This window comes from Euprymna scolopes, chromosome 42, assembly GCF_053919585.1.
Source record: "Euprymna scolopes isolate OS-2025 chromosome 42, ASM5391958v1, whole genome shotgun sequence".
Lineage (NCBI taxonomy): Eukaryota > Metazoa > Mollusca > Cephalopoda > Sepiida > Sepiolidae > Euprymna > Euprymna scolopes.
This window is the reverse complement of record NC_136523.1, coordinates 30,287,451-30,311,687: the sequence shown is the minus strand read 5'-3', so window position 1 is coordinate 30,311,687 and position 24,237 is coordinate 30,287,451. Positions and strand designations below refer to the sequence as shown.

Genomic DNA, 24,237 nt, shown 5'->3' with positions numbered 1-24,237 from the left:
CATGAGGTTGTTTGCAAGGCAACTGAGAAGGCTAACCTGTTTGCCCAGTGATTTGCCTCAAACTCCACTTTAAATACAACAAACTTCCCTTTATGGCAGAAGCCACACTCAATGACTTGAAAATCACCCCTTCTTATGTTTGTGATATCATAAAAAGTCTAAATACCTCAAAGATGTGTAAGCCTGATTTCATCCCTGCTATACTATTAAAATAATGCTTTGCTAAGGTTACTATAGTTCTCTCCAAACTCTTCAACAAATGCCTAACTGAATCTTGCTCTCCTGACTGCTGGAAAATTGCTTCTGTGGTACCAGTTTTCGAGAATTCTGGTGACAGTCCTGAACCACTCAATTATTACCCCCATTAGCCTTCTTTCTCACTTCACCTAAATCTTGAGTCCTTAATCAGTCAAGTACTAGTCCACCAGCTCATCAATACTAAACTTCTTTCCAACCAACAGTATGGATTTAGGCAAGCTTGTTCTACTGCAGATATCCTACATGTAATCTCTGAATATATATACCATGCATTAGATAAGGCAAAGGAACTAGAGCAGTAGACCTAGATATGAAAGTTGTCTCATGTAAACTAAATCAGATGTGATTAGTGAACAAATACTTAATATAATCAAACCCTTCTTAGGTAAAAGAAAAATCCAGGGTTTTTTTTTTTTTTTTTTTTTTTACAGAGGCATCACCACTTATCAAGGCCAAGAGGCCACTCGAGGATAAGGGTTAAAAAGTGTACAGTAGAAATTGGATAATATAGTAACCGTTAGTAATGGAGATTCGGTAAATTTGTTAACTTATATGGAACGGCTCATCAAAAACTTGTTTACGTTAGACTTGAAGACAACCATATTGTAGTCAGCTGGAAAGCAGAAAACCGGAAGACAACAGTTGTCCTCAATGTTTATACGTCAAAACAGGATATAAATGCAGGTGTGTCACAAGGGTTGATCATGGACCATTATTATTTCTCATATTTATGAATGACCTCCCTGATCAAACTGTCTCCAAGATGGGTATATTTGCTTATGACACTATGCTCTATAACAGACACGAGGGGAAAATGAATGATCACATACACAGGTGGCAAAAAGAAAGTCTGCATTTGTAATTTTTTCAAAAACTGCAAATTTAAGCTTAATTTAATGTAACTGTTTAAACTATACCTCATTTCATTGGCCTTTTATTCTTCTATAATTTTACCTGTTCATATTTGACTTTTAATTGAAATATTCTAGTGTTCACGTCAATTTAAAAAAATAACTTCAAATTGAGGAGGCAAAAAGAAAGTCCGCACAATGGAAAATTGTTATTTAAATGTTACTTTAGGACATTAATGCAACAAAAATACAACAGGAACACAATGAACTAGTTAATATTTAGTAGCATAGCCTTTCTGAAATTTGACAGCCTGCAATCTTGGGAATTCCTTGAATTAGACTGCAGCATTACTCCGGAGAAAAGGGCATTCCACTTTTCTTTAATTTTTGTCCAAAGTTCTTCCAAATTTGAAATTTTATCATTGTGTAGCTGTTGCTATGTTTTCGATAGGATTGATATCTGGAGATTGTTCAGGAGAATCTAAACACGGAATATCATGCTCTTTCAGGAACCTCTTGACATTGCAAGCTGTATGAATGAGAGCATTATCCTGCATGAAGATGGGATTATCATCCAAATTCCTACCCAAGTAGGGTAGAAAATGCTCAGTCAATATATTAATGTAATTGGTCAAATTAATTTGACTTGCAAGCGAATTATAGGCTCTGGACCATTTGTACTAATAATGCCCCACACCAAAACTGAACCTCCACCACCTTGCAGCATTGGAACTGAGCACCTAGGATTAAATTCTTTGTCTTTCCTCCGACAGGCATACTACCTACTATCACTACCTAGATTATTGAACTTGCTTTCATCGCTAAAAAGCACTTTTGACCAATATGAAGAGTCATGATCTTCATTGCATCTGACGAAGTCCAGAGGGTGCTTTCTGTTCTTTACAGAAATCATTGGCTTGCGTCTTGCAACATATCCTCGCAAATTAAATACCTTTAATCTGTTCTTGACAGTAGAAAGAGAGCACTTTTTAACAAGATTGCACTGCTGTTGGATTTGGGGAGCCGTTTTAAATCTGTTTCTTAGGCTGCGAATCTTGATAGCATTGTCTTCCCTGTTAGAAGGAAGTGTAGTACGACCAGATTTAAGGGAATCACAAACACTGCCGGTGTTTTGGTGCACAGTCTTTCATACAGTTTTCTGATCATATTTCAATCTGTAGACGATTTCTCGATTAGATAAACCAGAAAGGTGAAGATTAATGAGTTCCTGACGATAATTAAGAGAAAGTCGTGGCATATGGACTAAATGTTATGTTGTGTTACCTGGAACAACAACAATTACGATTAGAGATGCTTTATTGCCTGTTGGTGGATATTTTAAACTGATTAGTGGGCGATAATTTAAGCTGGTTTTAAGCGAATTTGTTGCTGCAGACTTTCTTTTTGCCTCCTCAATTTTAAGTTATTTTTTAAATTGACGTGAACACTATAATATTTCAATTAAAATTCAAATATGAACCGGTAAAATTATAGAGGATTAAAAGACGAATCAAATGAGGTATAGGTTGTCTAAACAGTTTCATTAAATTTAGTTTAAATTTGCAGTTTTTGAAAAAATTACAAGTGCGGACTTTCATTTTGCCGGCACTGTATCTAAGGCAATGGCTGAAACCTTAGAGGAAGACCTTCAGTCTCTAGTGAAATGGAGACGTAAATGGATGGTAACATTCAATGCTGACAAGACTAAGCTTATTTCCTTTAACAATTATAAGAAACCTTCCCAACCATTGATTGCCATTTCAATTTTTTCATGTGCATTGCTAGATAGAGATGAACATAATATAGAAACCATACTTTAAGACAGAAGGTCAGATAATATATCCTAACTCATTACAATATATGCATTTTGTTTTTATATTAATGAATCACCACCTACCAAGGCCAAAAGCCACTTGAGGATAAGGGTTAATGAGATAGCTTTATTGAAAGTTGAATGATGACTACTGAGAGAATTTTTATAATAATGAATCACCACCAAAGGCCACTCAAAAATATAATTTACTGAGATACTGAGTTGGATGATGAGAAGCTTTAAGATGAACAAAATTTGATTAGTTAAGAGGACAGGTGACAAGCTTTTGTTGTCCTTGGATTTGATGATCATATTTTACTCTGCAGGGAAGCAGTACTATGGTATTATGTTCCTATCATTTTTCACAGACCTTTTTACTCTCCAGTCTTCCTCAGATATCTTTCATTGTATTCTTAAAAAGTTTGAAATATCAGTACTGTCAATGTCGTTTTTTTTGTTTTTCCTTCAAAATTTGCAGTTTTCTTCATTGTAATTAAATTCAGTAAAAACTCACCAAAGGTTTTCCTTCAACAGTTTGTGTTTTTGTCCGTCTCAACATCAAACTTTTAATGATCATATTTAACCTTGCTTTACCAAGAGCTGAAAAACAAAACAAGGTATAGAAAAAAAGATATAAAAATAAAAGTTGAGGTGTGAAAAAAAATAAAAATAAAAAAATAGAAAACATCCTTAAGCGTTTAAAATAAGACTTGTTAAATTTATAAAAGAAATGTGATCCTATGGTGAACAGCTGTCTCTTCTATTCAGTTTGGACAATTTCTCAACTTGCATATTTGCTGTCTCCAGAGGACCTTTAGCCAAACCAGTTTCCTCAATTCCAGGTGGGTGGGGGGATTGTGGATGATATTGCAGCTAGAAGCAAAACCAACTTTTTGCTTTTTGACTTTCTGTCTCCTCATCCTCAAATCTTGTTCTTAGCTTTTTCCAGCCCTGATGCTAAAAATTTTTTTCAGTTGAAAATGCCTTTCCTCTCCTGACCTACATAACATAGTAATGTTATGGCGTCTGGTAAGAAAAATTAATATTTAATAAAGCAAAATTTATCTGTTTACTTCGTGTTGAGGATTAACTTGAGATATAGATATGGGTGGGTAAGAAAGAGTTAAAAGGTACAGGTGCGAATGAGAAGGTGTGTAGGATTTTCACTTTTTGCTGCTACTATGTTTACCTCCTACTCTGCACACATGCTGTTTTTCTCCTGTCCTACAATATATTCCCCTGGTGTCATACTATGACTCTGCTGTGTATATGCCTGGCTCCTATTCCCAGATACATTCTCATTTGTTTCTGTCCCTTACGGCTTCTTTCTCCTACCTCACATATTAGTATACATAAATACTTAATTTTTCCAGAAACTTGTCTTTTACCTTGAGAAGGCATGAATAAATTTCTTAGTTGATATAACAATCTCTCCATGCATGCATTAGTGTTTTTATTTTGTTCCAAATAGATTTTTTTTTTTAATCCTTTTATTCTATTTTAATTTTGCTTATACATTTTATTTAATTTTCATCCTCTTAATATCACACATGTAGCTATATATAAAATTTGTTTATGAAACAGTGGATAAGTTAAAATATGCTAGTAGAAACAAGGATACACACATTAAAGCTGGAGCAAGATATTATTATAACCTCTTCCTTTTCATCTGTTTTTCTTTGAAAGTTTACCATATAAAATGTCAAGTTCTGTTTAATAAAGATCATATACCAAATAAATATGGTAAAAAAATTTACCTAAATATCTTATTCCAGCTAGTGTTTCTGTCCTTATTTCTACTAACATGTTAGCTTGCTTATCCACTATTCTATAAACTAATTTTCCATTTTGTATGAAATTGTTATTTCATATTTAATTCATTATATATATATATATATATATATATATATATATATATATATATACACACACACACACACACACACACACACACACACACCAACACACATAAATTGGCACTTATGAAATATTTGCAATTTGAGATGTTATTAAAAATTTAACAAAGCCAAAAGCAATATTTGTTTTTTTCTTTCAAACAAATTACTTATTTACTTTAAAGAAATGAATGAGCTACCTTTCAACCATATAAGGTATTTCTCAAGAATTTTTTTTATATTCACCTTTTTTCTATTGGAGATATAAAAAAATCTCAAGGATGGGTCTGACAAGATATTGATCGCTGATTGTCTACCTTTTACCTTGCTTTATGTGTCATGATTAATAAAATAATGTTAACACTTGAGATATTGGTTGATATTTGAGATGTTAAAAGTGCATATATATTATTTTATAGGCCATGTCACATAAGCCATGTATAGCACAAGAAAAGACAGAAAATCAGCGATCAAGGCCTCATTGGATTTCTATCCTTCAGAGGTTTTTATATCTTTGATCTAAAATGATTGACAAAAAATTAAAAAAAAAAAAAAAAACGCTTGAGAAGGATTTTATATGGTTGAAAACTTGCTCATTCATTTCTCTAAGGTAATAATTTGTTTGAAAGAAAACAAAAATATTGTTTTGGTTTTGTTAAATTTCTAATATATATATAAGTTCATGATGTTGACCATCTTACAAGTTATTCCTTTAATTCAGTTGACATTTACAATCCTTGACAATATCAATCACTTAATTATATCAATCAGGGAATCTATTTTGCTCTTAACTCATCAGAAGAAATAGCAACAATCAATCCATCAAAAGTTGATAAAGTGCATTTTGACATGATTAAAAATTCTAAATTTAAAATGGCGTAATCTATAAATATAAAAGCAAAAATGTATGTATATATGTATGTGTGTTCGCTTTTTCTGTATGTCTACAAAAGGCTTTTTTCAGAGAAGCGGTTGCTCGCTTCACAACTTTTTAAAACTTTTTATATCACGTATAAATCACAATATCTCACAGTTAACAACGAAGCTCGCCTATCTATTTAATTTGCTCAATTTTGGGAAGATAAATATTCAACATTTGTCGCTCGCCGCATGTGGGTTAGTCTTTTCCTATAACATCTTAGGAAGCATTCCTGCCCCGCAGTCAAACTTGACCTCATTAACTCATTAAAACGGGCACCTGCCAAATCCAAGTAATTAAATAAATTCAAACGTGTTTCCGTTAGCATCTCGCGGTGGGGCAATGGTTAACGTCGCACGTTTTTCTTTTCACACTTTAATTTACAACTTTGCCTCAACGGTTCGGGTTCGATCCTCATACTGACTTTTTACTTTAAATAGTTGAAAAACTGAACAAATTTCATGTACGTCATGTTAGGTCAGTTGATTAGTGCGTTGGTTCATTATCTAAACGTTTTGGATTGAATGTCTTTTTTTTTTTTTTTCCGATTTTTTAAATTTAAATATCGAACCAGTGTTATTTAAGCCATTTTTCACGTAACGTTCGTTTTTCTGTTTTTTTTTTTTTTTACTTCGCTTATCCACCCCCGACCACACACCCAAAAACACCCGGGTACGCACCGATTTTTTAAATTTTAATATCGAAACAGGCTTATTTAAACCACTTTTCACATGTTTGTTTTTCTGTTTTCATCCTTCGTTTGCCTTACGTTAGTTTTTTTCGTGTTTTTTTTTCTTCAATGTTTTGATTACCCCCCGCTTAATTAAAACGTTTTCTTTTTTTTACTTCACTTATAACAAACAAACCTGGTCATTGACATCGTCGTAACACTTGACGACTTCTAGGCGCGCACCTGTCAATTTGGTTCTTACTTAAATAAATTCAAACATCTTTCAGTAACTCATTCTGGCTGGTCGATTTTATTTTCAAACTTCGCCTCAGGGCTTCGCCCCCCCCCCTTTTTATTTAACACCACACACCCCATCAAACACCCGGACGACGCCGGGTAACCCTGCTAGTAATAATTAAGTGATTGATTTTTTTTTTGTACTATGAAACAGATACTGTCAAGAATGGTAAATGTCAACTGAATTAAAGGAATAAATTATAAGATGGTCAACATCATGAACTTTGGAATATAGATTTTTTGTCATTCATTCATTATATTGCTCTGTATATATATATATATATGACATCAAATAGAAAATACAGCATTGACCAAAATAATGCAGTTTGCCACAAAACAAAAACAAATATTTGTTCTTTTGTGTCAGCTGACAGTAATTTTTTAGTGGTGGTGATGGTGGGAGGGTATATTTCTTACCAAGATGATCATTTTGTGAGCATAAAACTTACATTCATCGCTTTCGACTTGCTTTTTCCAAACTTTATATTCATCAAAAGGAGAAAAACGAAGAAACCTACAGAAAAAAAGAATCACAAATTTCTGAGAAAATTTTCAAAAAGAGTCAAGTTCTTTTGCTATAAGTTTTATTTCAAAAGAAAAAAATGAACAAACTTAAAAAGTGACAAGGAAAAAAAAATAGTTTAACATCTTTTTGAGTGTTTGGAAAAAATTATTTGATGTGTGTGTACGTGTGGTTAGATAATTATTTTTGGCAGCTAGGGGACGATTCCTCACATTCAAAACTCTAAATGTAGTCTAAAATAATTCAGAAGTTCGGAGTGGGTCACTCTGAATAGGGCATGGGCAAAAGTTGCAAAAACTGGCGACAACATCCTCATGTGGGGTTACTCTACAACTGCTGAATGCTCCTGTGGTGCCCAAGTTCAGACCATCAAGCACATTTTAACATCTTGCCCACTGGGGCCCAACTGCACGGACGAAGACCTCAGTGTTGGTAATGAAACCGCACGCCGCTGGTTGAAGAGATGGAGCGATAAGATATGATGAGAAGACTTTATTTGTGGGAGCAGATTTAGTAGAAGAGGAAAAAATCTTTTGCAGGACTGGATAGCTTGAATCAGTTCATGAACTGATTCAAGCTATCCAGTCCTGCAAAAAAATATCTCTGAAAAAAAACAAAAAAAAAACAAAAAAAAAAAACTTCTATTAAGGTTATCATCATCATCAGTACATTTAGTTTAATGTCCATTTTACATAATGTCATATGTCAGATGCCTTTAAGAAATTAGCTTCCAAAATAACGTATCCCTGACCAGGCCCTTATTTATCCCTCTTTCTCACAGGCTCATTTTTATCATTTCCTCCTGTTTTCCTTCACTTCCGTATATCATCAAACTGCATACATATACCTGATATAAGGCATTCAGCACTTACATTTTGAATAACACAAGCTGACTTCTATCAACACATTCACACACACTTAATATATGTATATATGTTAGTGGGATTAAAAAGTAAAAATTTTAAAAGAAGATTTCTTTTTTAATAATTTGTATTATTTGAACTATTTTTCTCATCCTTGATGCTATTCTCAATGTTTCTGCTGATGTACTTCTCGAACTGTGGTGTAACAGATAAAGTGTTAAGTAATAATCAGTTTTAAGTGACAATCAGGTTCAATCCTCAATGTGGGTGATACTAAGAATACAAATGCAACTTACTTAAGATTTCTATCCTATCAGGGCTGATGGAATAGGAGCAATCTACCCCTATGGATTAAATAAAGGATTCTGTTTAAAATTCTGTATAGATTCCCAATTTTGTCAAAAAGATTCTTGAGTTTGACAAGCTACATTTAAAGTAGGTCAGAGTTTATATCGGAAGAAACATGAGAATGACATCTAAAATTAAAACAATAATCCAAATGCAAATTATCAATCATCAATGCTAAAAAAATATCCGAAAGATGATTTTTTTTTCATAAGGTTTTGTAAAAACAACTATATAATTATATAAATTACAATAGATCTTGCAAGTATTTTAATATTTTATTAAAACTTCCAAATACATGAAGTTATTTAATTGATATTTTCTGAGGGGGATTAACTTCAGGTCATCAGTTTCATATCTCTTAAGGGGAGATAACTATAGTTTTTCATTACAACAATAAACAGAAAATAAGATTAGATTTTTTTCAGCAATAAAAATAAATTTGGTTCATTTATGCAGCACTGTAAATATCAAGAGCAGATGATAATGATCATATTAAACTTGGGATTACTTCATCTCATTTAAACCAACTTCATTTCAATTTAAATTTTAACATTTTTAATTTTCTGGTACAAAGAACAAACAAACTAAAAAAGAACATTCAAAACTAACCTCATTAATGAAAACATGTCTAGTAATTTATTTTGAATGGGTGTTCCTGTTATTGCCCATCGAGTTTTGGCACGCAGGCGACACACAGATGTGGCACAGAGGCTTTTGTGGTTACGAATATCATGAGCTTCATCAAGGATTATACGGTTCCAAACAATCCTCAAAAGCAATGGAAGGTGGCTCACATCAGCATCCTTAAAAGTAATCGAAGAGAAAATTTATTTTGATTTAAAAGACAATTTTTTTTTTTACAAAGAAAAAAAAAAGTTTGTTCAGTTTTATGGATCATTGTCAAACATTGAAAATGTCAGAATAAACATTTTCATGTTTAGATACTTTTAGAAAATCTATTACTGCATTAGTTTACTCAAAATTACCATATCCTTTTCTGATATGGACTAATTTGATGAGAATATAAGAGGTCTCCAATAAAATCAAACCTGCAACAGAAAGTCTTGTACTCGGATCAAATGTGATAGATTATAATGATGTGATCTTTTGTCATGAAATAAATAATTTACAGGCATTTAAACATTCAAAAAGGATCATTTTGTATAGTAATCATTCTATAGACGGAAATATAGGTTGATTTTTTCTTTTACATAGGCGTCACCACTTATCAAGGCCGAGAGGTCACTCAAGGATAAGGGTTAAAGAGTGTACAGTAGACAAAAGGACAATATAGTAATCGATAGTAATGGAAGTTCGGTAAATTTGTTAACTTAAGTGTAATGGCTCATCAGAAACTTGTTCACATTGGACTTGAAGACAACTATATTATAGACAGCTGGTAAGCAGGAAAATGGAAGACAATTCCACAGGCGTGCAGTTCTAAGAAAAAAAGCTTTGACTATGGAATCTACGTTTAGGTTTAGGCACAGATAAAGAGTGGGGGAATTTTTGATAGTGTTTTCAGCTAGACGATTATTTCTTCTGAAAGTTTGGCAAGGGGGAACCATAGATTGAATGAAGCTCAGTCGAACACTTTCCATGAAAATAATGATAAAGCAGACAAACTCGCAACATCTCTTCTGTGAGAAAGAGGTTGCAGCGAAGAGAAAAAGACATCTCCCACGAGGCCATGAAGTCTATTTTGAACTCTATCAAGGCAGAACAAGTCCTTTCTAGCAGCTCCTGCCCAGATGTGACAACAGTATTCCATCCTTGGACGTACCTGGCTCTTATATAGATAGAGAATTGCATCAGCAGGGAGATATCTACTGGATCGATAGAAGGATCCCACCATTTTTCCAGTCGCCTTGGCAACATATTTGATGTACGTATTCTATTTAAGATCAGGAGTAAAGGTCAAGCCCAGAAGCCTGTCAAAACTTGAGGCCTCCCCAAGATGAGAGCCATTCATTTTAATTGATGCCAGATGGGGATCAAAACGTTGATGATGTAAAGATAGAAGCTTGGTTTTAGACACATTAAAAGTAACCAGCCACTCCTTTCCCCATTGTACAATGTGATCAAGATCAGAGGAGAGAGAATCGGTGAGAACTTGGTTGTTTACTGTCTTAGATGTGCTACCATAAATGGTAGTGTCATCAGCAAAAATGTCTACAAATGATGTAAGGATGTGATTTGGAAGATCATTAATGTAGATCAGGAAAAGAGTTGGGCCCAGGATGGACCCCAGCATTAATACTGTGAGCTTCTGATTTTTGCCCATCAACTACTACTCTTATGAACCTATCAGAGAGAAATGATTTAATTAAGACATTTCCAGATATACCATAGCTAGAGATCTTGTGAAGTAAACCTTTATGCCATACCCTATCAAAGGCCTTTGATATGTCAAGAGCAATTGCCCTAGAAAGGTTGCCTCTGTCGAGAGATTCGCTAATCCTATGAGATATAACTGTAAGCACATCTGCTGTAGATCTGGCAGAATGGAAACCATATTGTGTGTCACTAAGAAGGTTATTTTTGCTGAGATGGTTGATTACTTCTCTATTTAACACAGATTCCAGCAACTTACTCATGACGCACAGGAGACTTATTGGCCTTTACTGAGAGGGGGATGAGCGATCACCTGAATTCTTAAATACAGGGCATACTGATGAGATTTTCCAGGGTGATGGGAAGTAATTCTCCTTAAGACAACGTTTAAACAATTTTGTAAGTATGGGCGCTAATTCCGGTTGAAATTTTTTGAGTACTATAATTGGAATACTGTCAGGGCCGGTTGCTTTACTGGAGTCAAGGTTTTTGATTAGCTTGGCAAGATCATATACAGATATTTGTATATCACATAGCGTGTTTTCTGATAGAGGAGGAAATATTGGGGGTTGGCGGCCTTGGTCGCAAAGGGTAGAATTAGCTGCAAAGTTCTTGGCAAAGAGTTTGGCTTTGTTTGATGCTGACGAGATTAACTCAGGTCCATTGATGATAGTTGGGATAGAGCACACGCTTCTGTTCAGGATTCTGTTTGCTATTTGACAAAACTGGTGGGAACCAAGCTGCTGCTCAGCTACTTTGAACTTGACGGACTGAGCATATAATTAGGAATGTATCAGAGGAAGAAAAGTTGATTATTAATCTAATCATGAACCGTGTCTAAATATTGCAACCTCATTTTAGAATTTCTACGGGAGTATACTTTGTATGAAACATAATTTTCCCTCATATATAAAGGGAGTTAATTGTTTTGTTCTGAATATCATTCATTTACTAGATTTATCTTTTATTTTAGCCAACAAGCTGTATATATGCAAGGCTACCGAAAGACAAGGCCTGTTAACTGAAAAATGACGTCACACATAGTAGGTAAAGCAAGTGACTTGTTGAGCAGTCAGACTGTCAATAATAAATAAACTTTTTGAAAAAAGGTTGAAAATTTTTTTAAAAATATATTGAAGAGAAAAATAATGAACACGATTTATACTTTAATTTAACTTTATTCAATATTAATTAAAAAAAAAAAAAATTAAAATAGTTGTATGCTGTTGCTGTGATAAAAAATAAGCATTGCAATTTATCATGGTTTTCAAAGACTAAAATTTGTTTACTATTTTTATTGTGAATATTGAGAAAAATTTTTTTATAAATTTATTAAAAAAAAAAATAAATAAAAATAAATCAATAAAAATTTTATATTATAAAACTCAAATTGTCTTGCTTGGGCATTGAAACCATGTTTCTGGTTCCACTTTACAATATGCATGCATAAAGAAATAAAAAGCCATAAAAGCTTTTTTTAATTGACAATTTTTTTGCATTTAAAATATGTAAATACAAAAAAAACTGTAAATCACTTTTGCTTTTCTTTTTTACATCGGCATTATACAAATTTTATTGTATTTTTCATTGCAAGTTGAAATCGTTTTCAAACAAACATAAAACAAATGTTCACAATTTAATGTCATTTATATATTTTGTAATTGACAGTTTAAAAACTTCAAAATTACTCAAATCAGCTTGTCTAGTCATTGAAACCATGTTAGTAAAAAGAAAATACTTAATTGTCAACACATAATAACATCTAACTTTTTTTTTTTTTAAATGGGTTTGCGTTACAAATAAAAAAAATCGGGCAAGATTAGCAATTGAGTGCCAAAATACTTTTGATCCCTATATTACAGCTCTCGTAACTCACTTCTAATTTGTCTCTCAGTCCTCATTTAGAATAAGTGATTTTTCTGACAAAAGGAAAAGAAAAAGCTGTATTCTAGGTTGGCAGTATTTTTGTGTGAGCAGTCACCTGAGATGTGGAAAATTTTCTGTTTCTATTTCTATCCTTGTAACCATGTTACTAATAAGGGTGCTGGAGATAAATGTTTACTAAGCTGACGTTATCCGCCTGATAGTCAGGGACCCGAACCTTGGAATAACCACTAAGGAGGCCGTCCTATCAGCAGGTGCAAAGTACTATATTGCCATTTGGTGCATGGATTCTGGACCATGCAGTAGCTTATGGTAGGGCTTCTTGATGCCATATTAGTGGGTAATTGTTACAGCTTTACCATATCATGGTCTACAAAAAGAAGAAGAAAAAACTTCACTTCCTTTTCTTCCTTACTTTCCTTCTCTGCCCTTCTCTTATCAAGTCTGTTGACCTATTCCACAAATCCTAAAACTCCATCATGAAAAGTCTTCAGGAAAAATGTATTTTTAAATTAAATCCAGACTCCAGACTTTCAACGTAGACCCCCAGCACCATGTCTCCTCCTCCTCCTCCAACATCAGGGGTCCATGTTCCAACCTTCCAGAGGTTGAAATCACTATTAATAATTCCCCCCACTCTTTATCTGTGCCCAAAACATAAACGTAGATTCCATGAACAAAGTTTCTTTCTTAGAACTACATGCCTGTGGAACTCTGTTCCATTTTCCTGCTTTTCAACTGACTACAATATGGTTGTCTTTAAGTCCAACGTGAACAAGTTATTAAAAATAACGCGGTTCAATAAGTGCACATGCATTCTGTTTTAACTTTAAACACTATAAATAGAACTTTTTATAGTTTTAAACACAACAAATGGTCCTGGATATGACCTTAAACTATATCCAATGGTGAGGCTCCAGCTTGCAGGCCTTAGGGAGTGTGGAGCAACCCTTTAATTGCCATTGCTTCCAGGTCTACTCTGACCCGGAGTGGTAGCACTTGTTACGGTCCCAACTATGGGTTAAATAGAATATGACTTAAAAAACAAATATACTATATTAAAAAACCGTTCTTCAAAATCACCAGATTCTGCATTAAATAACCTGAAAAGGGTTGATATGCCATAAAACAAAACAACCAATCAACCAAAACACTACAAATAGAACTTTTTATAGTTTTAAACACTACAAATAGAACTTTTTATAGTTTTAAACAATATAAACTTTTTAATTTTTAACAATATAAACAGAACTTTTTAAAAATAAGTATTGTTCACAAATGCTTTTGATTATACCATGTATGGTTTTAGCGCCCTAAATTTTTAAAAGGATTATTTCAATTGTATTTTCATTGCAAGTTGGAATCATTTTCAAACAAAAAAAAAAAACAAATGTTTTTATAATGTAAAAAAAGACAAAATAAAAAACCACTTGATCAATTTACATATTTAAAGAAATACTTGGTATTATTTTATGACCTAACCCAGCATAGTTTACATCCTAAAAAGACACCTAAACCTACTTTTTATTGGCTAATATAAGCCTTTAAAGATAATATAGAAGGGATTTTTTTAAATTATAATTATTTAACATTTTACAGTGGGGGATCACTTTCCTATATAAATTTAATTTAAAACGTGCACCCACTTCTTGACCATGTAACAGTAAATGAAACATGTAATTGTTAGCATTTATTCAAGTTTGGTGGTGGGAGTGAGGAGCAAAAAAGAAGGTATGGGGTTGGGGTGGGGTCATAAGTTCCAAACATTTTAAAAATATGTAGAAACACTTCAAAACATGAGTGGGGTACTTTTTTTTTTTTTTTTTTTTTTTTTTTAAATTGCTTTGAAAAAGTCTCACTGCTAAATATTACTCAATTATTTCCTGATATTTTTAAGGTTGCTAACATACACAAAAAAAACTTGGGTGGCTATGTACAATGCACACTCCTTCCTTGTATTTTTTTCTTTTCGTCTTCTTTCAATTTTTTTCAACGGACAACACCCCTGATATAAAGAATTTTTAATTTAATCTAAGGACAATGATTTTAAGACCTTTATTATCCAATGTATTCTGTATTGTTTTCACTAATCACCATGTTTGTTTTCGTGGGCGCGGCATTCAATTTTTATACATTTATACATTAATTCTGTATAGTCACTTGCACTTTTATACATTAATTCTGTATATTCACTATTCATGTGTACATTTGGATTCTTAATCCGGCAGGGGGTGTGATGCGTCTAGTGTGTTAGGTATAAGTTAGTGTTAAGTTCATGCTTGCATGCCTTCTCGCATCTAGCTAACACTGCTGGCTAACCTCACAGTGAAAAGGGAGCAGCTATACATGAGTCTTCCCTACCAGTACATAGTCTCTCCATCATCAAGACTCCTCCACATTGGCTACACACGGTTACTGGATGCCTTGCGACCCCAGGCTAAATTTGTAGGAGATCTCTGAGTAGTAGGGGACCCCAGAGGTAGTGCATTACGGCCCACCGATGTGTGGACATGCCCTGGCACACTACCAACCCCATACCCCACTGTCTTGTGGGTGCCCTTGGTTGGGCGAAGACTACGGGAACTAAACCTAAAATCAAACACCACTGCCTTGTGAGCCTTATCACAGCAAAAGGCTAAGAGATGGAAACTGACTTCAAATCCTACTGCTGCCTTGCAGTTTTCCTTAAAAGACTATGGAATCTCATCCAGAAAGAAAAGGCGTAGTAGCGGACATGATAGAGCAACTGTTTACCTCACTGAGATTACTTTTGGCCAGAAGCTGCGGCCTCTTCTGCTGCCAGTAGTCGCGGGTTCGCTCCACTGGAAATGAGCAATAGAGGTTCAGAGGGTGTCTATCTGATACGCAACAGATACTACATCTAAACTGAAAAAGCAAGTTTGGAGCCAAGGTGGAAAGTCCTGTGGCGATGGAGTGAAACTACGCCAACACCGAGGGATAAAGCACTGAGGCCCCGACAAGTCATCGTCAAGACTGCCTGACTTTTTTTTTTTTAATTCAATTTTTACCCCAAACAAGGCACAGTGCCACTTTGAAGCAAGGGCTACTATCAGGGACTTAATTAGCAGGGTCATTATGAAAGGAGATGAGTAGAAAGATGTTTGTTCACATTACACTTGAACTTCTGCATATCAGTACAGTTGGGAAAGCAGAATTCCGGAAGGGAGTTCCAAAGACCCGCAGTTCTGGGGAAGAAACTATTGGAGTAAAAGGCTTTCTTGCACCTAGGGATATCTACTGTAAAGGGATGAGACTTAGTAGCTTGTCGGGTTTGTTGGGGGTAGTAATGTCAGGGAGGTACAAGTGTTTGCAGTTCGTCAGAGCATTCACCATTAAAGTATTTGTAGAACAGGCAGAGGGATGCAACATCTAGTTGATGGGACAGAGGCTGAAGCTTAGATGACAGTTCAGGACCTATCAGGTTGGCGACTCTTTTGAACCCTGTCCAGGAGCGAGAGACAAGCAGCAGATGCACCAGCCCAGATGTGACAACAGTACTCCATACATGGGCGAATGGTTGCCTTATAGAGGTATAGGATACTGTCAGGCGTAAGTAGTTTTCTAGCACGGTAGAGGGAGCCAACCTTCCTTGCAGCAGCCTTGGCAATGCTCTCAATGTATCTATTCCAGTTCATATTCCCTGTAAACATTAGGCTGAGGAGTTTAAAAGAAGTACTTTCAGGTAATGTGTTCTTGGCCATTGCTATTGGTGGTAGAGAAGGTTTCTTGTAGTTATTGAAGGAAACAAGCTTAGTCTTAGCAGCATTGAATGTGACCATCCATTTTTGTCCCCATTCCACTACAGATTGGAGGTCATCCTCTAGTGTTTCTGCCATTTCCTTGGATATGTGTTCATTTGTTTTCCCCTCATATCTGTTATAGAGAGTGGTGTCATTGGCAAATATACCCATCTCCGAAACAATTTTATCAGGGAGGTCATTTATGAATATCAGGAATAATAGAGGTCCAAGGATAGACCCCTGAGGTACTCCTGCATTTATGTCATATTGTTTAGATGTACGACCGTCGAGGACAACTTGGATTTTTCTCTTACTTAAGGATTTAATTACATTATGAATTCTTCCAGTGATTCCATATGATCTAATTTTCCTTAGAAGACCATCGTGCCATACTCTGTCAAAATCCTTAGATATATCAAGGGCTACCGCTCTACCCTCCTCTGTTTTGTCCAATGAACGGTATATACGTTCAGAAACTACAGTTACCATATCTGCTGCTGAACGGGCTTGCCTGAATCCATATTGTTTGTCAGTCAGGAGTTTAGTAGCTGTTAGGTGCTGGACTAGGGCTTGATTAACTAAGGACTCAAATATTTTGGCGAAAAGCGGGAGGAGGCTAATGGGGCGATAATTTAGTGGGTCAGTTCTTTCACCAGAATTCTTGAAGACTGGTACCACAGAAGCGGTTTTCTAGCAGTCGGGAAAGCAAGATTCATTAAGGCATTTATTGTAAAGTTTGGAGAGAACTGGAGCAACCTCGGCAGAGCATTTTTTTAATAGCACAGCCGGGATGAGATCTGGTCCACATGCTTTTGAGGTGTCTAGGTTTTTTATAATAGCATGTACTTGAGAAGGGGTGATTTTCAAATCGTCTAGTGTGGCGTCTGTTCGTAGAGGAAAATTAGGGAGGGAGTGGTGTACCGGGTTCAGTGTGGAGTTTGAGGCAAACCGACTGGCAGATTAGCCTTGTCAGTTGCCGTGCAAGCAACCTCATGATTGTTTGATAGTGGGGGAATAGTTGACTATCCATTATTTATACGCTGTTGTAGATTTTCCAAAAATCCCAGGTTCCTAATTTCTGTGCTTCGGTGCGATTTCTGGTGGTTTCAGAGTAATCTATCTTAGCTGTCTCTATCACTCTCTTACAATTATTTCTAGCTTCTATAAACTTCTGTTTATTTGAGCTGGACTTATGTCGGTTGAATCTGCGGAACGCATGCTGCCTTTGACAAATGGCAGCTGCACAAGCAGAAGTAAACCATTGGGGAGAGTGGGGCTTGCTATAGAATTTCCGTGCGGGAACATGTGCTGCATGATGATGATGATATCCACTATTCCATAGCTAGTTATAACATATACTGACCAAACGGGTCACGTGTAATCTAGTATATTATATAATTATGTTATCAAGATAAGAAAAGCACAACACTATTAAGAGGAGCAAACAAAATAATGAATGAAAGATGAGGAATAAAAGATAACTTTATTATATCATCAGAACAATAAGGAAAAGTAAAGCGGAAAATTAAGAAAAAACTTTTTTTAGACAATGGCATTTCGAAGTTAAATGCTTCTTATCACAGAAGGACCAGAATTATATAAAATGCAAATGTAGGAAAACTGGCTTAATAACATTTAGATATGAAATGAGAATGAAGGAATAAGATAATATGGTAAAAAGTAATTAAAAGTAGGTACAACCTATGGACTAAAGAGGTTTTTTTTTCTTAATTTTCCCCTTTATTTTTCACTATTGTTCTGATAATATAATAAAGTTATAATTTTTATTACTTATCTTCCATTTAATTATATATATATATATATATATATACATATATACTTGTACTTTTTTGTAGAAAAAGGAATCCCATACAGTGCTCTATTATTAAGGAAAAAAACCTTTCTCGAAATAAGAGCAATATATTTTTTTTATAATATATACAGGAATTTACATCGGTAGTCGGTACTGACGGTTTCAAGCCCGGTAGTTGAGGACTGCTCTTAATGTCCGCCTCAGGCTCTCTTCAGCCGACTCTCATCTCATCTTATCTCATGAGAGTCGGCTGAAGAGAGCCTGAGGTGGACATTAAGAGCAGTCCTCAACTACCGGGCTTGAAACCGTCGGTACCGACTACCGATATAAATGTAAATTCCTGTATATATTATACAAAAAAAAAAAAATATATATATATATATATATATATATATATATATATATATATGCTACTTTTGATTAGATTTAAAAAACAAACAAACAAAAAAAGATAGTTAAAGCACAAAAAATATCTATTCTGAAATTATCTTGTCTTTGGTAAGATTTATTTATTGTAAATTTGTTTTATTCCAACCAGTTTGTGTTTTGTTGGATCTTGTTAAAAATGCCTATTACTTTTCCTGTCTCTTGTTCTGTTAACTACAGTTTAATCTACTCTTTATTTTTAGTTCATATCGAAACTTTAATTAAAACTGATTAGTTATTGAATTTTGAAGTTAAATGACCTATTTGTGTTCGTGAAAGGGTGTCTCAGGCAAAAATAGAGCATTTCTTATACAATTAATTTTTATTCTAGTCACATAAATTATTACAGCTATTACAAAAACAAAAATTTTAACAGGTTTAAATATATTTCAAAGAAACAAATGAAGTTATAACTACAAAGATTGAGGCAAAAATAGCCATAAAAAGGATTGTTATTTGTATTTATATTGACAATGTTATTAAAGGCCAAGAAAATACAAATACAGTTTTAATTAAATACTTTTAATTAATAAAATTAACATCAGTTTGCTATATTTTGTTAGATTAAAATTAAATGCGCGTATTCAACTTGAGAATTGTTCTTTCTCTAGGAAAAAAAAATATGTAGCAACAGAAACGCATGTTGCTACAAGAATGTGACATAATTTTTTAGTTAACAGGCATTGTCTTTCAGTAGCCTTGATATACCCATCTCCTAAGTGATACTTGATTGGAAAGTGGTCAATATTTGTATTTTAAGTTGAATCCCATTTAATAATGACATAAATAGAGTATTCTGAAACAAATCCTACAGTCAGGAATTAAGAGAATATACTTTTGTTTATATATCTGGATACTATATTAGTCATGGTTAAAAAGACTAAGAAAACATTCATATTTCCCATGTGACATCACTGAACAGATCTATGATAAAGGGATATAACTTATAACATTACAGCAATGATTCATAATTTTTGTTTTAGTAAATTTTCACTAACTCTCAAGAAATGACTTTCAACACAGAATCCATAGCCCTGGCAGGAATGCGGTATGAAGAGAAAAGTTAAGATTATTAGAGACTGTGATTGTCCCTCCCCACTTCCGAAAAAAAAAGAAAAGAAAACTCTGTATGATGTACCTGTAATGGAAAGAAAATATTGTACACCAAAAATCATTTAAATTGATAAAGTAGTTTTATTTTTAAATAAGGAAATCAAATTTTATGGCTAAACGATATTGTGACACCATCTTGAAAAAAGCTGCAGAAACTCTAAATAATTCAAACTTTTGTACATCTTTGTAATACCTACAAATTCTCATTAATTGCTTGGAAATGATTCTTTTGAGAAAAATAAAACTACTTCATCACTTCAAGTGATTTTTGATGTACAATATTTTATTTGTGTCACAAATACATACATCCTACAGATTTATTTATTTTTTGTCAAGCGTCTTAAAAACTCCCTTGAATTTAGCCATCATAAAAAGAAAAGGTGGAAATGTAAAATACCTCCTCCTCCTCGTCTTCGTTTAAGTTTAATTCTTTTTTCTCTAATTCTCCCGGTGGAAGATCTGCACACTTGGCATCTTCTTTCCTTCCAAGTTCAGAGCTGATGGTCTTGTATGTGGTTAAAATAACATCATATGACGACAATCTAGAAAAATACAAAAAATATTGTGCGTGTTTAAAAACAAAAATGTTTGCAATAAAATGCAATTATTAAATAAATAAAAAGGAAACTGGCAGTTTTGGGGAATGTTTACTTAAATCATACATTCAGCTATGTCTTGATGTTCTAACCTACCTGAAATCACATTGAGTGAAAATGAGATTTGTTGGATTTCCAATCTGCTCAACAACACATGAAATAATAAACCTTTGTTTAAATCTATCGTATATATTTAATTATCTTCTTCCCACAACAGGAAAATGGGATTAGAAAGCAAGTGCTTTACAAAAAGAGCACTCAGGCATAGAAAAAAAAATGCCTATGAGAGCCCTGTTGGCATTCCCCAGTAGAGGTGCCGCAGGCAATTAGCAATAAACTAACACCTTAAAGAGTGAGAAGGTAAAGCCTGAAAGGGTGGCCCTCCTAGAAATGCACAAAACCATACCTCTGCCAAACAGAGAACAAACCACGAATCTTGTTTTCCCGACTGCTGGAAAACCGCCTCTGTGGTACCAGTCTTCAAGAATTCTGGTGAAAGAACTGACCCACTAAATTATCGCCCCATTAGCCTCCTCCCGCTTTTCGCCAAAATATTTGAGTCCTTAGTTAATCAAGCCCTAGTCCAGCACCTAATAGCTGCTAAACTCCTGACAAATAATATGGATTCAGGCAAGCCCGTTCAGCAGCAGATATCTTAACTGTAGTTTTTGAACGTATATACCGTTCATTGGACAAAACAGGGGAGGGTAGAGCGGTGGCCCTTGATATATCTAAGGCTTTTGACAGGGTATGGCACGATGGTCTTCTAAGGAAAATTAGATCATATGGAATCACTGGAAGAATTCATAATGTAATTAAATCCTTCTTAAGTAATAGAAAAATCCAAGTTGTCCTCGACGGTCGTACATCTAAACAATATGACATAAATGCGGGAGTACCTCAGGGGTCTATCCTTGGACCTCTATTATTCTTGATATTCATAAATGACCTCCCTGATAAAATTGTTTCGGAGATGGGTATATTTGCCAATGACACCACTCTCTATAACAGATATGAGGGGAAAACAAATGAACACATATCCAAGGAAATGGCAGAAACACTAGAGGATGACCTCCAATCTGTAGTGGAATGGGGACAAAAATGGATGGTCACATTCAATGCTGCTAAGACTAAGCTTGTTTCCTTCAATAACTACAAGAAACCTTCTCTACCACCAATAGCAATGGCCAAGAACACATTACCTGAAAGTACTTCTTTTAAACTCCTCGGCCTAATGTTTACAGGGAATATGAACTGGAATAGATACATTGAGAGCATTGCCAAGGCTGCTGCAAGGAAGGTTGGCTCCCTCTACCGTGCTAGAAAACTACTTACGCCTGACAGTATCCTATACCTCTATAAGGCAACCATTCGCCCATGTATGGAGTACTGTTGTCACATCTGGGCTGGTGCATCTGCTGCTTGTTTCACTCCTGGACAGGGTTCAAAAAAGAGTCGCCAACCTGATAGGTCCTGAACTGTCATCTAGGCTTCAGCCTCTGTCCCATCGACGAGATGTTGCATCCTTCTGCCTGTTCTACAAATACTTGAATGGTGAATGCTCTGACAAACTGCAAACACTTGTACCTTCCCGACGCAACTACCCCCAACAAACCCGACAAGCTACTAAGTCTCATCCCTTTACAGTAGAGATCCCTAGGTGCAAGAAAGCCTTTTACTCCAATAGTTTCTTCCCCAGAACTGCGGGTCTTTGGAACTCCCTTCCGGGATTCTGCTTTCCCAACTGCAATGATATGCAGAAGTTCAAGTGTAATGTAATTAACAAACATCTTTCTACTCATCTCCCTTCATAATGACCCCGCTAATTAAGTCCCTAATAGTAGCCCCCTACTTAAAAGTGGCACTGTGCCTTGTTTGGGGTGAAAATTGAATATATATATATATAAAAAAAAAAAAAAAAAAAAAAAAAAAAAAAAAAACCTTCAATAATGCTCTAGACTCTTCTGGAGTGATTTTGATATAATATAACCAGATGAAGATACATTTTAAAACTTCCCAATGAGAGAAAAGTAACTTTCAGCAGTACCTTGTAAGACTTACATTTAGAAACTGCTACTTATTTATGTATTTCATCATTTTCATAAAGTTAGACATTTTATTTTGCATGTGCATTATCTTGAAAAAAAAAAAAATAAATAAAATAAAAAAAATAAACATTAAAAGTTTTTCTTTCATGGCATATCAAGTTTTTGCGTTATTTAATGCCAACTCCATTTATTTTGAAAAAAGGATTTTATGCTTGAGGTTCCTAATTTAAAACAAATTATGTCATTTGCAGATTAATTCCTTTTATATATGTATATTTATATATGTTTTGGTTTGTTTTAGATGTGACTGCCATATTTTATGTTCCAACACCTCTGGAAGAAACAATTATCCTACCTAGACTTTCACCTGAAACTGGGCACAACTTTTAGTGACTTTACTCTAAGAAAAAGTCAAGCCCCGTAATTACATCATCTTCCGTGATAAAGAAACATCTAAGACAGTAAACGACCAAGTTCTCTCCAATTCTCTCTCCTCTGATCTTGAGCACGTAGTACAATGGGGAAAGAAGTGGCTGGTTACTTTTAATGCATCTAAAACCAAGCTTCTCTCTTTACATCATCAACATTCTAATCCACATTTGTCATCAATTGAAATGAATGGCTCTCGTCTTCAGGAGGCCTCAAGTTTTGACAAGCTTCTGGGCTTGACCATTACTCCTGATCTTAAATGGAACACGTATATCAAATCTGTTGCCAAGGCCGCTGGAAAAATGGTGGGATCTTTCTATCGATCCAGTAGATATCTCACTGCTGATGCTATTCTCTACCTATATAAGAGCCAGGTACGTCCAAGGATGGAATACTGTTGCCACATCTGGGCAGGAGCTGCTAGAAGGGACTTGTCCTGCCTTGATAGAGTTCAAAATAGACTTCGTAGCCTCGTAGGAGATGTCCTTTTCTCCTCCTTGCAACCTCTATCTCACAGAAGAGATGTTGCGAGTTTGTCTCTGATGTATCGTTATTTTCATGGAAAGTGTTCAACTGAGCTTCAATCTATGGTCCCCCCTCGCCAAACTTTCACAAGAAACACTCGTCTAGCTGTAAACACTATCAATAATTTCCCCCACTCTTTATCTGTGCCTAAACCTAAACGTAGATTCCATGAACAAAGCTTCTTTCTTAGAACTGCACGCCTGTGGAATTGTCTTCCGTTTTCCTGCTTTCCGGCTGACTACAATATGGTTGTGTTCAAGTCTAAAGTAAATAAGTTCTTGATGAGCCGTTCCATATAAGTTATTAAATTTACCAAATTTTCATTACTAATGATTACTATATTGACCAATTTCTACTGTACACTCTTTAACCCTTATCCTTGAGTGGCCTCTGGGCCTTGATAATGTGGTGATGCCTTTGTAAAAAAAAAAAAAAAAAAAAAAAAAAAAGAAACATCTTTTGGCAAAAGAACACTCAAGAAAGGATACCAGAATTGTAAATTTCCTGGCAAATGTTGAACTGTGCAAAGAGAGAAAATGTTTTTGAGCTTTTTATATTTTCAAAAATGAGGCAAAAATTAAAACAGGTAATATTTTTGTTAACTTCTTCATTTTCTTATGTATTCAATTAACTTGATCATTGTTAAATAACTAGCAGGATCCGTTAACTGGCGTTGTCTGGTGGAAGCATGATCCCCCTTCGTAAAAAAATTAAACTACGGTTGTTGTTGGTGGCTACTGCCATCTCTGGCCAGAGGCTGCCATGGCAGAAATATAAAAAAAGCAAGTAAAGGAAGGTGTAAATGTGTAGGTGGAGCTAATGTAAAAATTTACCATCCTCCCCCAATAAGTAAAAACAAATTAAAAGAAAT

At 34.7% G+C, this 24,237-nt stretch overlaps 1 protein-coding gene across 1 annotated transcript in view; it reads right to left on the bottom strand.

The window, feature by feature from the left end:
- Window positions 1–24,237, bottom strand: part of LOC145266984 (transcription termination factor 2-like) — a 135,439-nt gene that overhangs the window by 18,682 nt on the left and 92,520 nt on the right. Inside the window, exons 17-20 of the mRNA XM_080122827.1 lie at window positions 20,166–20,310; window positions 9,047–9,240; window positions 7,153–7,217; window positions 3,437–3,522 (exon numbers count right to left, since the gene is read on the bottom strand). Of these exons, the coding sequence (XP_079978953.1) occupies window positions 3,437–3,522; window positions 7,153–7,217; window positions 9,047–9,240; window positions 20,166–20,310 (490 nt within the window). The remainder of the gene's footprint in view (window positions 1–3,436; window positions 3,523–7,152; window positions 7,218–9,046; window positions 9,241–20,165; window positions 20,311–24,237) is intronic.